At 39.6% G+C, this 14030-nt stretch overlaps 1 protein-coding gene across 1 annotated transcript; it reads right to left on the reverse strand.

Moving 5' to 3' along the window:
* Positions 1-2202: 2202 nt before the first annotated feature.
* Positions 2203-10205, reverse strand: LOC131222386 (zinc finger CCCH domain-containing protein 14). The gene is made up of 3 exons (XM_058217431.1): positions 9972-10205; positions 8059-8119; positions 2203-3110 (listed from the first exon to the last, which is right to left on the reverse strand). The coding sequence occupies exons 1-3, from the start codon at positions 10045-10047 to the stop codon at positions 2354-2356; spliced, it is 894 nt and encodes a 297-aa protein (XP_058073414.1). The 5' UTR covers positions 10048-10205; the 3' UTR covers positions 2203-2353.
* Between the last annotated feature and the right edge of the window lie 3825 nt (positions 10206-14030).

Consider the following 14030-nt stretch of genomic DNA (forward strand, 5'->3'; position numbering starts at 1 on the left):
TTCAAGCCATGAAAATGGTGGTGCACACTATGAAGGTCAATGTGCAAAATCAGGTGGTCCATTAAAATCAACGTGGTTGATGGTTCAACAAGAAGTGCCGATCTAGCTCACTTTTGCATGTTCTTGTGGGACTTCGTATCAAGCATCTAACCCCCTTTTTTAAAAATGCTTTGTAGTTGTACTCAAAAGAAAATCAAAAATGTTTTAGGAATGTAAAGGATAGGCCTGAACCACTTCACAATCGGGGCAGTGTTTTGGACATAGATCGGACCCCTTAGATCCAGATTCAGATCGACTCTGGGGTCTGAAGATCAGGCCAGTCCAGATAGCGGGCAGACTGGACTGTTGATCAATCGATCTAAACAGGCTGTGTTTTTTGCAGACATGGCCAGTCAGCTCGATTTGTGGGAGTCCCATACACGTGGACCTTCACCTTATATGAATGGCCTGGATTTGGCATGCATCAGATCATGATGGGGCTAAGGCCTTATATTCTACTCTGCCGTTCGGATGGGAGTAAATGGAGGTAAATGAGGTATTTCAAGTATGTTTGGATGGAAAGCAAATGAAATGAAATGGGAGTAAATGTGCCTGTAAATGAAATTCTCTCGAGCTCCCTGTGAGAGTCACACATGTAAACAAAGGTGCTGCTATGCACATCTATTGTACACATGTCGCGCTAATGATACTTTAAAATAATCCAAACCTCGGCTACATCACTAAAATCATACCACAAGAATGATCAAAACTCACCAAAGGATGATCATCTAAACGGACAGGTAAAAAATGTTGGCAATTTGCTTGTTTGTGTTCCTTGCATTTGTGGCCTACCTGAGGCTCGCATTTCCTCATATTTTGCTAAAGTATATATTTCAATTAAATATTGCATACTTAAACTAAGTTGGGATATTAAACCTAATTCGGAATATTTCAAATGCATTTCATTCTCTCGTACAAACACAACTGTGTAAGACATTTACCTCCAAATTCATTTCCCATGTATAAGTTCCCAAACGAGCCCGAGTAGCCTCAGCACATGTCCATTTCTGGATAGTACGAGTCATGAATTGGGAAACTAAAGTTCATAAGATCAACACATGACCGTGAGACCCCACGACAGATGTGCTGCCTACGTAGCAAGCATGTTTGCTCACCGTGAAGGGTAGATAACAGGAAACAAAATTGGGGGCTGAACCAAGTATTCATTAGCCCGTTCATTGTTTTGTACAGCATAGATGAGCATGCCACCCGGATATCTTACGAAGGATGGCAGCGTATGGCCCACCTGACGAATGGATCTGCTGCTCCACACGTAGCCTAGGAAATTTGGAGCATGTGGGAACGCTTCAGTAAGCGCATGTCAATGTTCAATTCAAGCCCATTCATTATATATACATATGATCCAAGACAATCGCAAAATATCAATGTTCAATTGAAGCACATCTCAAGAATGAATGCGGCAAAATGGCTGATTAGACCGGCACCCAAGACTCTAGCAGCTGGTAAAACAGTATCATGGGGCCTAGCATCTGCTTGTGACATCCACACATACACCACCATCATTTTTACAGTAAATATAAATAAATACCAAGTTATGGACCATGTAAGTTGTCAATTCAGGTTAATTTTGGCAGCAGACCTAAAACAGAAGGGCGTGCTGTTGAGAAGCTTAATTGATGCCAGTGCTGTATACAACGTGTTGCAGTGTGTTCAGTAAAAGCCAACCATTGATCATGAATGCTGTTGCTCTTCTATGTACTGTATACACACGAACTTTAATCCATATGGGCCAATCTTCATGTAGCGAACACTGAACCACACATGACAACATGATGTTATGCAACATCTGGGATGGTAGTCAAGGCAGGCCTCAGCTGCCTTCTTTTGAAGCTGCATGGGAGATACCAATCTCCTGTTCACACGTTGATCCAACCCCACCCAGCGAAGGGAGAAGCCAATCTCAGCAGAGGAACAGGCCATTCACCTGCTGCCCCGCATTCAAAATTTCCAACATTTAAGTTCAGCAGCGACATGTCTTTACTCCAATCCATCAAGTCAAAGATCAGATGGTCATCCAACCATATATCTTGGCCTGCCGCAAGCCACAGGTGGAACACACTCAAATCAGGTAAAAACCAAATCCTAGACACCTCCAACATCACAAATCAGGTTAAATGAAACAAATCCTAAAAACCTCCAACATCACAAATCCTTCTCTCTTCTTCTTTTTTCCTTCCAAAAAGTTGCTTCCTATTATGTCAGCAAACATAACTCGCACACCCTACAAAGACTGTTCAAAATCGTCTCAAAGAAACTAAAACAAAGGCAGGACAAAAAAGAAGGTTGATAGAGCTTACATCGAGGACTTGCGCAAATCACTTGCACCATGTGCAAAGTGGCACCGTTCCCCAAACGTGCACGATCCCTTTGCAAAGTTCTCACACAGCTTCGTCTTGTAATTACTAGCTGGGGCAGCTGGAGCTGCAGCCTGGTTCTTCACTGGGGCACCAGCAGCAGAGCTGATGTTGACAATAAGCTCACGGACCATGGCACTTGCCTGCTTGATCTGATCAAAGGTTCCCTCAAGCTCGATGTTCCTCAGGTTGGGGTCTGTCTCATGCTCCCGTATGGCAAGTTTGGCACCTGTGAGGCGAACTATCTGCTTTGAATTCACCCCTCCTTTTCCAATGATAGCACCAGCAAGGGAGGCATCAACGCTGATCTTGGCAGTAGCTGAGGCACCAAAGCTTGCGGCGGCTGCCAGGCCGGGGGGTGGAGGCTCAATGCGGCCTGCCATCCGGCCCATCATCGGAGCCATTGGGCGGTCATCATGCGATGGAATTATGGGCTTGCCGATCTCCCTCTCACCATGGGCAAAATGGCACTTGTCCCCAAACTTGCAGCCTTCTGCAGTATTGTATTTATTGCACATGCGGGTCTTCACAGTCGGAGGGCCTGAACCATCAGGAATGGCGGATGGGACCATCGGGTTCCTTGATGCTGGAGGGAGAGCTGGATTGCCCAGATTGGTCATCTGAGCCACTGCAGTGATCCCACCAGGAACATAATGCAGGAAGTGGCAGCTCTCGCCAAATGGACATCCAGCAGTACTGCATCTCAAAGTCAGGAAAATCAGAACTGGCAATAGCAATACCCAAAGAAAAAATAATAATAATAACACATGCAACGTACGCAATAATGGCTAGCCTAACATGGGCATACAGAACAGGAAAGCCATCTATCATATATTCAGATGGTAACGAATTTACAATGATGTAATCTTTGGGCTATGGGACATGCAAGATGTCTTTGACTCATTGGACGGCCCATCCTATCAGTGTCTTCTAATCTATTACCATTCAGAAAAAGTTAATCCTTGAATCTCTTCATTCCGTAAAGCACCGTATACAAGAAAATTCATGACAGAACCCTATAAGCTTCTCATTTGCATGATTTAAAATATCAGAAATTGAAAACAAAGTCATCAAAGCCAAGATCCTGAACCAGGTGAGTGTATTTGATGCAATGAACTTTCATTTCGAAAGCTACAAATATATAAAAATCAATGAGAATAGAAAATTGAAGAAAATTAATAATCTAATAAACCCAAAAATCATCTGAAATTCAGATAACAAGCTGGTGATGTGGGAAGCCTCTTCTAGTCTTTCTCCACTGTATTTCTTCTAGTTTCTTTTTCCCTCTTCCAAATTTAGTAATAACTGCATAAATCTTTCTTAGATATCTACCTGAATATGTCAGTAATAGCTTGGGATGCATAAAGTTTCTTTTCATGCTGCCGTGGACTAATCAAGAAATAAATTCTAACATGAGGTACCACAAGTGCCAAAATGGTATGCATGTGAGATCCACAGCCACCTCATGAGTGGCCTCCTCACGTGTCCTGTAAATTAGCGACATTGTGAGGTGAGTGAGTGTGTGAAATGCTCCCTTCATCTCACATGAATATATACTGTTAGCATTCTGGTTCATAAAAGTGAGGCCAACATCAGATGATTCTGATTTTGGGCGCAGAATAAACATGGTGCTTGCACATCTGTGCACTGTGTGGTTACGAGTAATTGTGAACATTCTTTGTGTTCTGTTGATTGCTTCGTTCATTAGTGTCATGCCAAACTAACACAATGTATTGGTAAAGATGAGCATGCATGCTGTAAAAAATAACTTTTTTTAATAGCGCAAACAGAATACTCGTCTATGAATTCAAGTCGAAATAATTTGCAGAGTACTAAATCATGAGTGATCTTATTACCATAGATTTCTTGTTTCTTTCCAACTCCACCACATAATCACAACTAGAACCATTTTCCACGTGATCTTACCTCTTACAAGGAAAAGACCACTGGCTACCCATCAACATTTAGAAGATTTGTTTTCTGTTTTGGCTTTGCCTAATAAATTGATTCATCTTTCAAAAAAACATTTACAAGTCTTTTTTCTACAACAACCTGGGAAACATTACACTGCATAAAAGAACTCGAGAAGGTGCACTGAAGAGATGCATTGTCATTCTATAGGACCAAAAGGGATTGAGAAAAATAACTGTACAGGAATTAAGGCACGACTTAAAATCTGCGAGACTGCTAACTAAGCCACATAGAATCACACAAATCCTTGAAGGAGAGAATGGTGTCATGATCGATCTACTGGTTACATCTACAAAGATACACAAAAATGCCTAAAAGTAAACACAACCGCATCTCTAAAGATTGACATATGCAGATGACCAATACTAAAAATGAAGAATGAATTACGATCCCAACCAACCATACCACAGGGATACAAATGAACTATTGGTAACACACTGGTGACAGGATGCAACTAATGATTAATTAATACCAAAATTTGAGAAGTTATAAAAGTAACAGAAAACCAAATATAAGCACTTAAATGATATCTGTTCCCATATAAATGGAGTCCACAATTACATGATACATTATCAGTAAAACAATTATGAATAAAACTATATGCAATTCCTGCATGTTTCTGAGTGAATTTATACATTTGCATGCATATTCGATTAGCCAAAGACAAAGCATCCAGTTCAAAATGCTAATATCTTAGTTATCAAGTACTCAATATCTGAACATGTAGAAAGAATGCACGTCCATAATCCAGACTGTCCATCCATGATGTGGCTTAGCACTAAAGACCACGTGGAAAAAAGTACAAAGTAACTGGGGTTTCAAATCCAAGGTGAAAGATTGGATTACATCTAAAATCCTTCCAAGAGTTGCATGTGTAACATGTGTCACTAGGTTATTAATCTAGTGGGCACATGGCTCACTGATGATATCCCAAAACAATCAGATTATCAATTGTCCATGTAAATCAACAATTAAAAAATCGTTGGTTAGTGACTCGGATGTGATCGTGTGCTTGTGGCCCATCCGAGGCTTGGAATTTCATCAATTTCGGGCAAAGTATATATTTCAATAGGCCTATTACAACCATTGTGTCAAACATTACATATGTACACTAATTAGAGATATTATAGTTGATTTAGTAATTAAATTCAAACCCCTGTAAATATGTTATGCATAGCTACTTTTGGATTACAGGGGATTTTGAATCCAGGGTGCCAAACACAACAGGAGGATTTATCCAGGTGATTCCAAATCCATGCTCCCAAACAGGCCTGTGTTATCTTAACCATCAATGGGACAATTTTTGCAAACTGAACGCCAACCATTGTTGGACAGTTTCCTAAAAGCCCATTTGAAATCCTGAAGAGTCCTCACAAAGTGGCATGATCAACAAACCAGTGTGATTAAAAGGAATACCCCGTCCACAGTAGGGCACAACAAATGTGAGGTCCAGGTCTTGAGCATGTTTTAGCATGTACAGATACTGATGCTTCATTTTAATAATATTGATAACACCAGATACTCCCCTTAGCAAATATCTAAGTTCGCCTGTTTGGATCATTGGAATCCAAAAGGTGGATTTGGAAAGGAAAATGCCACATCTGAGGAAATCTGCAGAAATAGAAATCCATGGAAAAGAATCCAAAAAACCTTGTTTGTTTTAGCAAATGTGATTTCCATGGAAATGTGGAGCAGGGTATTCAAAAACAGTTAAAAATAACACTCGCAACGGAAAAATGGCCCATAACGGTTCGTTACAAGGCCGAAATGGGTTTTTTTGAAAGGCCGTAACGACTGTCACAGCCTGTATTGTAACAATAACAGTCGTGGCCGTGATTATTGATGTGGAGTGGTCATGGGTCAAAAGGTGAGTTATCTGTCAAAAACATGGAAATCTTCATGTAATTTTTTCTCAAGGAAATGGAAATAACCCTTCTTCTAGGAAAACTACGGAATGGAAATTGATTACCACAGCTGACTTTATTTTCTCAAACGGCAGAAAACATCAAACCTATGGAAAACAATTCCTTCCACAGTTGAGAGAGAGAGAGAGAGAGAGAGTTCCACTAATCCAATTGCAAATAAGTGCAGATCATCTCCAGTTAAGATTCAAGTTTATTTGCAGTTCAATGTACTAAAATTTCAAAATGTATACTAAAAGCATTCCAAGCAGTCTGTTCTTTTATTTTGACATAACAAAAATAAATCTGTTTGTATCCTTTGTATGCAAAATGATGCGACAGCCGACCATCCTTTCATTTGTTGCCCGTTTGCTAGCGAGATGTGGTCCAGGTTTCTGCTTATCTTCTTTATGATTTGGGTCATGCCGCACTTGATTTAAAGTCTCATTTCTCGCTCGGCACGAGGGCGGGAACGGGAGGAGAGGTAGGATGCTATGGAGATTTAGCCTTTTTAGCTGGAATATGGGAACTGTGGGGTGAGAGAAACAACAGGTGTTTTCATAATCGGAGCATGCAGGCCTTCTTGGCAAGGCTAAATTTGATGTAATAGAGTGAAACCTCTAATATAAAGGCTCTTGGGGGGATTGTGCATTGTCATCTTCTTCTTGAACGGCTTTGTAATTTGTGAGGCTTTTGCCTCCTTTTTTAATAATAGTTTATTACTGCTAAAAAAAATAAACAAATAAATATCCATAAAATAGAAAATAGCTAAATCAACCAAAATAATTTAAATTTTCGGACTGAAAATTGTCACATTCCGATGGTATGCCCTGAAATGCCCATCATCGATATTTGCAATAGTCAAAAAATAAAAGAGAACTCAATGAAAACATTATTTTTCTTTCTAAGATGCAAGCAAATTCATAGTGGGCCCTGACTCGAACCAATGGCAGAAGGTTTTTACGAAGGTAGCCATTATTCTACTTTTGGTAATATAATAGTACAAAACTGCAATATTCATAGTGGGCCCTGACTCGAACCAATGGCAGAAGGTTTTTATGAAGGTAGCCATTATTCTAGTTTTGGTAATATAATAGTACAAAACTGCAATATTTCTTACCATAAGTATAAAAGGAAGGGATTCTTTAACGGGCAGGATGGCTTCCAATATAAATCCCTCCAAGACGATGCTAAATTCGTCATCATCATCATCCAAGCCTTATGCCAACTAATTGGGGTCAGCTAAAAGACAATGCTAACCGATTAACTAAAAAGTCATCATCACGTAGAATTTATTTTTTAAAAAAAACAAAAAAACAAAAAAAATAAAAAACAAAACAAAACAAAACAAAACAAAATAACAATAATAATAATAATAATAAAGTGGCAACTATATGCAACGATATTAAATCAATTGTGTAAATATTCTAAATAAACTATATGAACTAGATGATATATAACAATTACGTATAAGCTATCTTTCATGTCTCGCAACAACTGCTTTCGAGTTGTGGATATCTCTTGAAGTGTTTAAGCAAAGTACTCCTGTAAACCAACCATTATCTCGGGTTCAATATTCTTTGTTAACTTGATTAGATCAAGTAGAGGTAGGAACCTGTACAAAAACTTAGATGCCCAATTCATTAGCCTTGATAATATTTATCTTCGCGTATAAAAAATTGTAAAACAAATTGTTATTAGAAGTTAAAACAGCTGGCAAAAGATAAGAGTTACATTTAGACTATTTATCTTGGATAAGTTAAGATTAGAACCTGAAAAACTTGGTGCATGGCTTCGATTTGCTTCCTATACCAGTTGTAAAAGACTCCGTTTCTGTTGCATGACATTAATTATGTCTTCTCAGTTAATACTTCTGTGGATTCTTAATCTTGATACTTCAAAAATATCCAAAAATGTACATTAACAATTCAAGCTATTAGGGGTCGTTTGGATGTGGGTGAAATCCTGCTTATGTAAACTGTATACCTGTAAACAGCATTAAAACTCTTTTCACTACGTATGGCCTTTACGCACACAAGCAAGCAACTGATTGTCTGATTCCACTTGGGAGGCTGAGGCTGAGGCCGGGTAACACTACCTCAGCCCTTCGAAAAAAATAAAGAAAGAACAAAAGAAAAAAGAAACACGCAGAAACACTGGACCCCCTCACTCTAGCCGACACTTTTTTTTATCAGTGTCTCCCCAATAGTTTTTATTTTTTAAATCGGTCTCCCCAACAGTTACCAGTACCCAGACATAAGAAACTGATTACCTAATAAAGACTTTACCAGTTCCCAAATATGACAGAATGAAACAGTTCACCTATGAAATTCTATATCGGCATAAAGAGTTTGCACGAGTGAGATTTTACCTACATCCAAATGACCCCTTAAATTTGCACCCTTTCATTTAATGAAATGCCCCCATTGGTATAATGTTGAAAGAAATTTTGGTCATACAAAAATGCAGAGATAACTGCTCCTGGCTTATAAGAAAACAAAAAAGTATCCAGTAAAATCATAACATAGTGAATGTTACATTATCTTTCTTTCAAAAGTAGTATTATCATGGTAATCTGTTGATAACTTCAAAGCATTCCCCAAACAGTGGCACTAACACCAAACATAAAGAGAGAAGGTAAGTGATATGGGCAGAGAGAATGAATGAAGCTGGTCGGTAAACTCAAGTTCTTGATTCTCTTTCTCAAAAATAAACATAAAAAAACTCAAGTTCTCCGTAATGGCTAAGCCTGAAGCATGAGTTTCCAAACATGCCTAAGTGAAAACCAGCAATATAATTTGGGCCCAACTGGATATACTCAAAATCACCATTAAATAGAGATATCTTGGTTGACATCTGCTCAAACACACATTTGCAATGGCAAATGGGCATCTCATGGGAGTGCTCTGCCTAGTTTTCCATAACCATTAGTTCAAGATATCTTGGTTGACATCCAAACCGGACGGCAAACTGAGCAGAGCACTTCACATCAGCCCCAGAGACAGAAACGCCTAAACAGGCCTTTGAAGACAACCTAGAAGCTCCAATCAGGGGTTTAGGGCTCAATGTAATTGAGCTAGCTCACATTAACGGGGGTTTGGGTGGATAGGGTTTAAGACAATTGTACTAGCTCCATTTTAGCTTGAGGATTTCGAACAAAACCATGACCACACCAACCACGAGGAAAAGGAACAACCTACATTACCCTGAAAAGGAGACAAAAAATAAAATAAAATAAAATAAAAAACTAAAAACGAAAATCACAATCTAGGATCGGATGCGAATAACAGAACTAAGCAGCAAACATCAGAAACAAAGGGCGAGATGGGCATTCACACACAGACGATCCAGACGGCTCCTTACACGAATCTCAACAACTTCACCTGAACATAAAGATTGACACTTTCGACATTACCACTGAGTCTCCAAACCGTTAAAAAACCCCACCCGTTCATAACGGCCACAAAACCCTAACTTACGCAAGGGCCTGCTACAATAGCAAATCCCAAGAAACCAAACAAACCCTAACTACTTCCACTCAGTCTCGTTTTCATATCCACAAACCCTAAAGCCAAATCCATACATATCCAAAACAGAGTACAGACAAACGAAGCACATGAATGCAGGAGCCAAAGAGAAAGAAGATATCAAAACCCTGGAAAAGGAGAGAATGAGAGAGAAAAACCTTGCTTCATCCGCTTCGAACCGACGCCATTTCCATTGAAAGCATCTGGCCTTACCCTCTTGCGTGCTGGATCCATCGAGCTGACGAATAGATATACGAACGAAGATATCGAAAGGTAGAAAATAAGAAAATTAAGAAAACCCTAGAAAAACCAAAACCCTAGAACAAATAAGCGGAGGGCCGAAGGGAGGCGAGAAGGAAAAAAAACAAAAACCCTAAATCGATCGAAGAAAAGTATCGAGCGGGGTGCGCAGTTAATAAGGAGAGATTGAAGAGTAATTATAGGATACGTCACGCGCATATTTTCACGGTGTACACGAGTTTTCAGTTCTAATAACTGGGTCCTTGGATTGGTAATCCAGACCGTTGGATCATTGAGTCCCATGGTGGATGGAGGGTCTAAAAAGTATCATAGATTATAGATCCCAGAAACCATTCTCAGATCTTTTTCCAGTTGAACGTGGACCGTTGTTCTGTTTCTCGTATCTTTTTCCAATTGAACCTGGACCCTTATTGTGTCTCTCCATCATCTGTAAGGAACAAACCGAGAGGATGATCTCGTCTACCAAGATGGCACGGAAAGTACGTGGAAGGATTCGGATTACGGTCGCAATTCCGTCTCAAGCCAAGAAGGGCTAGATATGCTGGGGGCACAGTAATGAATCTGTTTATCTACGCCACCATCATTTTTCTCGTATCATTTGGAAGCACTAATCATCATTGTGTCATTTGTGATCTACTTAAGCATTAGATCTACTTCATTTTTTTGTTTTTTCTTTACCTCTGGCTTCAAAATGACATGAGAAAAGGGGTGGAGTAGATAGACAAATACGTAACAGTGTTGGGAGGCCGGGACAAGACGGCACCCTAATCCATAACTCGGGTGGTAAACTGAGTGAAGATACCTCGTTTTAACATTGAGGTCTTGGTATCCATTCTTAGCAGGGGGCTAACAGTGGAGTGTATGCTGCCAGTGGGGGGCGTGTACTAAAGGCTTGGGACAAGACGCAACAGGCTTCCTACTATCACTTATGCCCAAATTTTGGCCTCATTAAGCAGGATGACATAATTCAAAAGGTGAGTGTGCCTGGCGAAAGCAGGTTTGGCATATCCCACCTATACCGAACACAGGAGCAGGTAGCGGATATGAGGGGCAACCGTTATTTATGATTCTATCTACACTATCCATTCAGTTTGTCATACAAGAAAATCATAATTTAGTGATAACGACACCCAATGTTGAAACCTTACTAGGAGATGCGATAATTAATTGACATCCAATCTATTAATATGGTCAAATGGACCTAGATGAAGTGAAAACACAAATTTAAGCTTGACCATGAGTTTTCAATTGTAATCCCAACTATGTTATCCATTTTAGCCTTATATCTGCTTTATTTGTATGTTTTTACCCTAGAGTCCTATGGAAATAGAAAAACGGATGGACTATGTAGATAGAACCCATACACTGTCGTGGCCCCTTCCTACCCTCACACGTTCCTATCTCGAAGAAACGATAGTACCCAATATATGTTTATACCTAATGAGGGGAATGGCGAGGCGCTTGTTGGTCATTGGTCTCGGGTGCTTTTCTTGCCGTACATGGACATGTAAATCTAACCCAAACCCAAAATGGTGAATGCACTATATACGGACTATGGCGTTTGTTTATTTTTCTATTTACTATTGTAAATGGTGGCTTAAAGTTTTTTTATTTACTAATTATCCAACTACTTATAAAAGAAAAATAATTATAATTTTGACTTTTTAATCAAACAAATACAAATATATATAAGACATTTTTTCTAACTTTTTAATTTAAACTTTATCTAATGCGATAATAATACATATAGGTTTCTTATCCAACTACTCTCACTTGCAATGTCAAGAAGGGCCTCTAATCTAGACCACATGATGGATGATCCTAACTGTCCATTCAATCGTTGGAGGCATAGACTGTCCATTTTGATCATCCTACAAACAGTCCAATAATTGATTTGGACCATCCATCATTTGGGCTCCTCCCATTTTGCCTATCATTACATGAAAACACTTTTGTCAGATGATGCCCACATTACTTGAAAACACTTTTGTCAGATGATGTCCACCGTCCATTGAATGGTTAGGGAGATGGATAGTCTATATTGATCATACTGCAATTGATGGTCTCATCATTGATCTAGACCATCCATCATGTGTGTCCCACCCTTGATTACCATCCTTGTAAAAAATACTTTCCGTCAGATGATCCTAACTATCCATTCAATCCCTAGGAAAATGCATTGACCATATTGATCATACTACAAAAAGGACTGATCATTGATTTAGACCATATATCACTTGGGTCCTGCCCTAATCGCCCCATCCCTCTTAAAAAATCACTATATTGGGATGATCATAATCTTCCAATCAACGCATAGGGAGATGGATGATCCATTCATTGATCTAGAGCACTCACCTTGTGGGCCCACTCTTGAGGTCTCCTCTCTTTAAAAAATCACTTTGGTTGGGTTTTTTCTGTACTATCCAATCAACACAGAGGAAAATGCATAACCCATGCTGACAGTTCAATTTCTCTAAACCATCCATCTTGTGGGTCTCGTCTTTGATTGCCCATCCTTTTCAAAAGATCACCTGCTCAGGCGATCCTAGCCAGCCATCAATGGCACAGGAAATGGATGGTTTATACTGACCACACTAAAAATGGTGCAACCATTACATGAGCTGCGCCTTCGATTGCCCATCCCTCTCAGAAAACACTTGCCAGGTGACCCTAACCATCCCTTGTTTTTCAACTTAAGCCATCCCTCTTAGAGTGCCATTTATGTGTTACAGGGAATCAAACAACCTCCAAACAGCCTCACATGTTCCTTGATCCAAAGTACATGCCATTCCGGAATCAAGCAGACCACGTGTTTGTGGAAATAAATTGTAAAATTCATCCTCCTATGATCTGCGTTCCCCATGTATGGATGAAACCCACCCAGAGAAGGAGCCACCGTGATTTCTTTGATATGCAAGGATGGGCCCACTGAATTAATGCCCAATAACCAGCACATTTAAGGCCCGTGTGGATACCACCAAATAAGTTACTTTTTCTACTTACAGCAGTAGATAAGTAACCTATTTCATATTAGTTTGGTTTTTGATCAATTACAAGTAACATTTTTTACTTAAAATTACTTAATCACTTCAGTAAATAAAAATTAAAAATTAAAAACTAAAATGTTTTCTACTTATCATAAGTTGCCGAAGAGAAGCGTCATTAGCGGCAAAAGAAAAGGAGAAGCTGATGAGTATGTTGTTTGCCAAACATACTTGTCTGCTTAACAAGTAGAAATTAAGATGAGTTACTTGAGGCATAAGTAGCTTATATTAAGTAACTAACTATCTAAACACTCCCTTAAGATGAGTCCACTGCTCATCAGAGCTGTGGGATTCACAAGAGCAGCCACACCTGCCAAATTGGCAGATAACCAGGCCGTGTATGCCAATGGGCTTGAACATTAACATGTGAGAGTTAGGCTAATACACTCACAAGGTAAGCCAAACAAGCATATGCTATTGCTAGTCCAGGGTCTTGGTTATCATCTCATAACCCGAGTAATGAGCAGAGCCATGATTTACGGGACAGAGGATGCTCATGGTTGGCCCCACCTAATGATTGGCTTGGATCTAACACACGTGGCACATTGGCAAGCACCACAAATTACCTCTTCCACCATTTGCTGGGATGAGTCCAAGCAGAATTCCTCGCAATTCACCCACTCCTTACCTTTCATAGTCCAAAGCCGAGCTCTGTGAACCCCGACTTCCTGCTATTAAAAGAAAATTGAAAATGAGGATTTAACCATTGTTCAGCAATTCCAACACTCTAATAAGAGCCACCATGATGTACAATGTCTTACAAATCTCCCAGACTAGAAGATCTTAACCACCTTGGACCTTCTTTCTCTTCGATGTTGACAGTCTCGGAATTTCTCTTACCAGCCGTCTATTTCCAGGCCACAAAACAAGATGTGAGGTTAAGATTGTCCCATCAAGGATATACCCATTCAC

This window comes from Magnolia sinica, chromosome 13 (assembly GCF_029962835.1).
Source record: "Magnolia sinica isolate HGM2019 chromosome 13, MsV1, whole genome shotgun sequence".
Classification (NCBI taxonomy): domain Eukaryota; kingdom Viridiplantae; phylum Streptophyta; class Magnoliopsida; order Magnoliales; family Magnoliaceae; genus Magnolia; species Magnolia sinica.

Coding starts and splice junctions, on each gene's coding strand:
- LOC131222386 (XM_058217431.1), bottom strand. CDS start 10,047: ATGGATCCAGCACGCAAGAGGGTAAGGCCAGATGCTTTCAATGGAAAT. Junction 8,120..9,971: donor TTCGAAGCGGATGAAGCAAG/GTTTTTCTCTCT, acceptor GTCATGCAACAG/AAACGGAGTCTTTTACAACT. Junction 3,111..8,058: donor CCATGCACCAAGTTTTTCAG/GTTCTAATCTTA, acceptor TTTGAGATGCAG/TACTGCTGGATGTCCATTTG.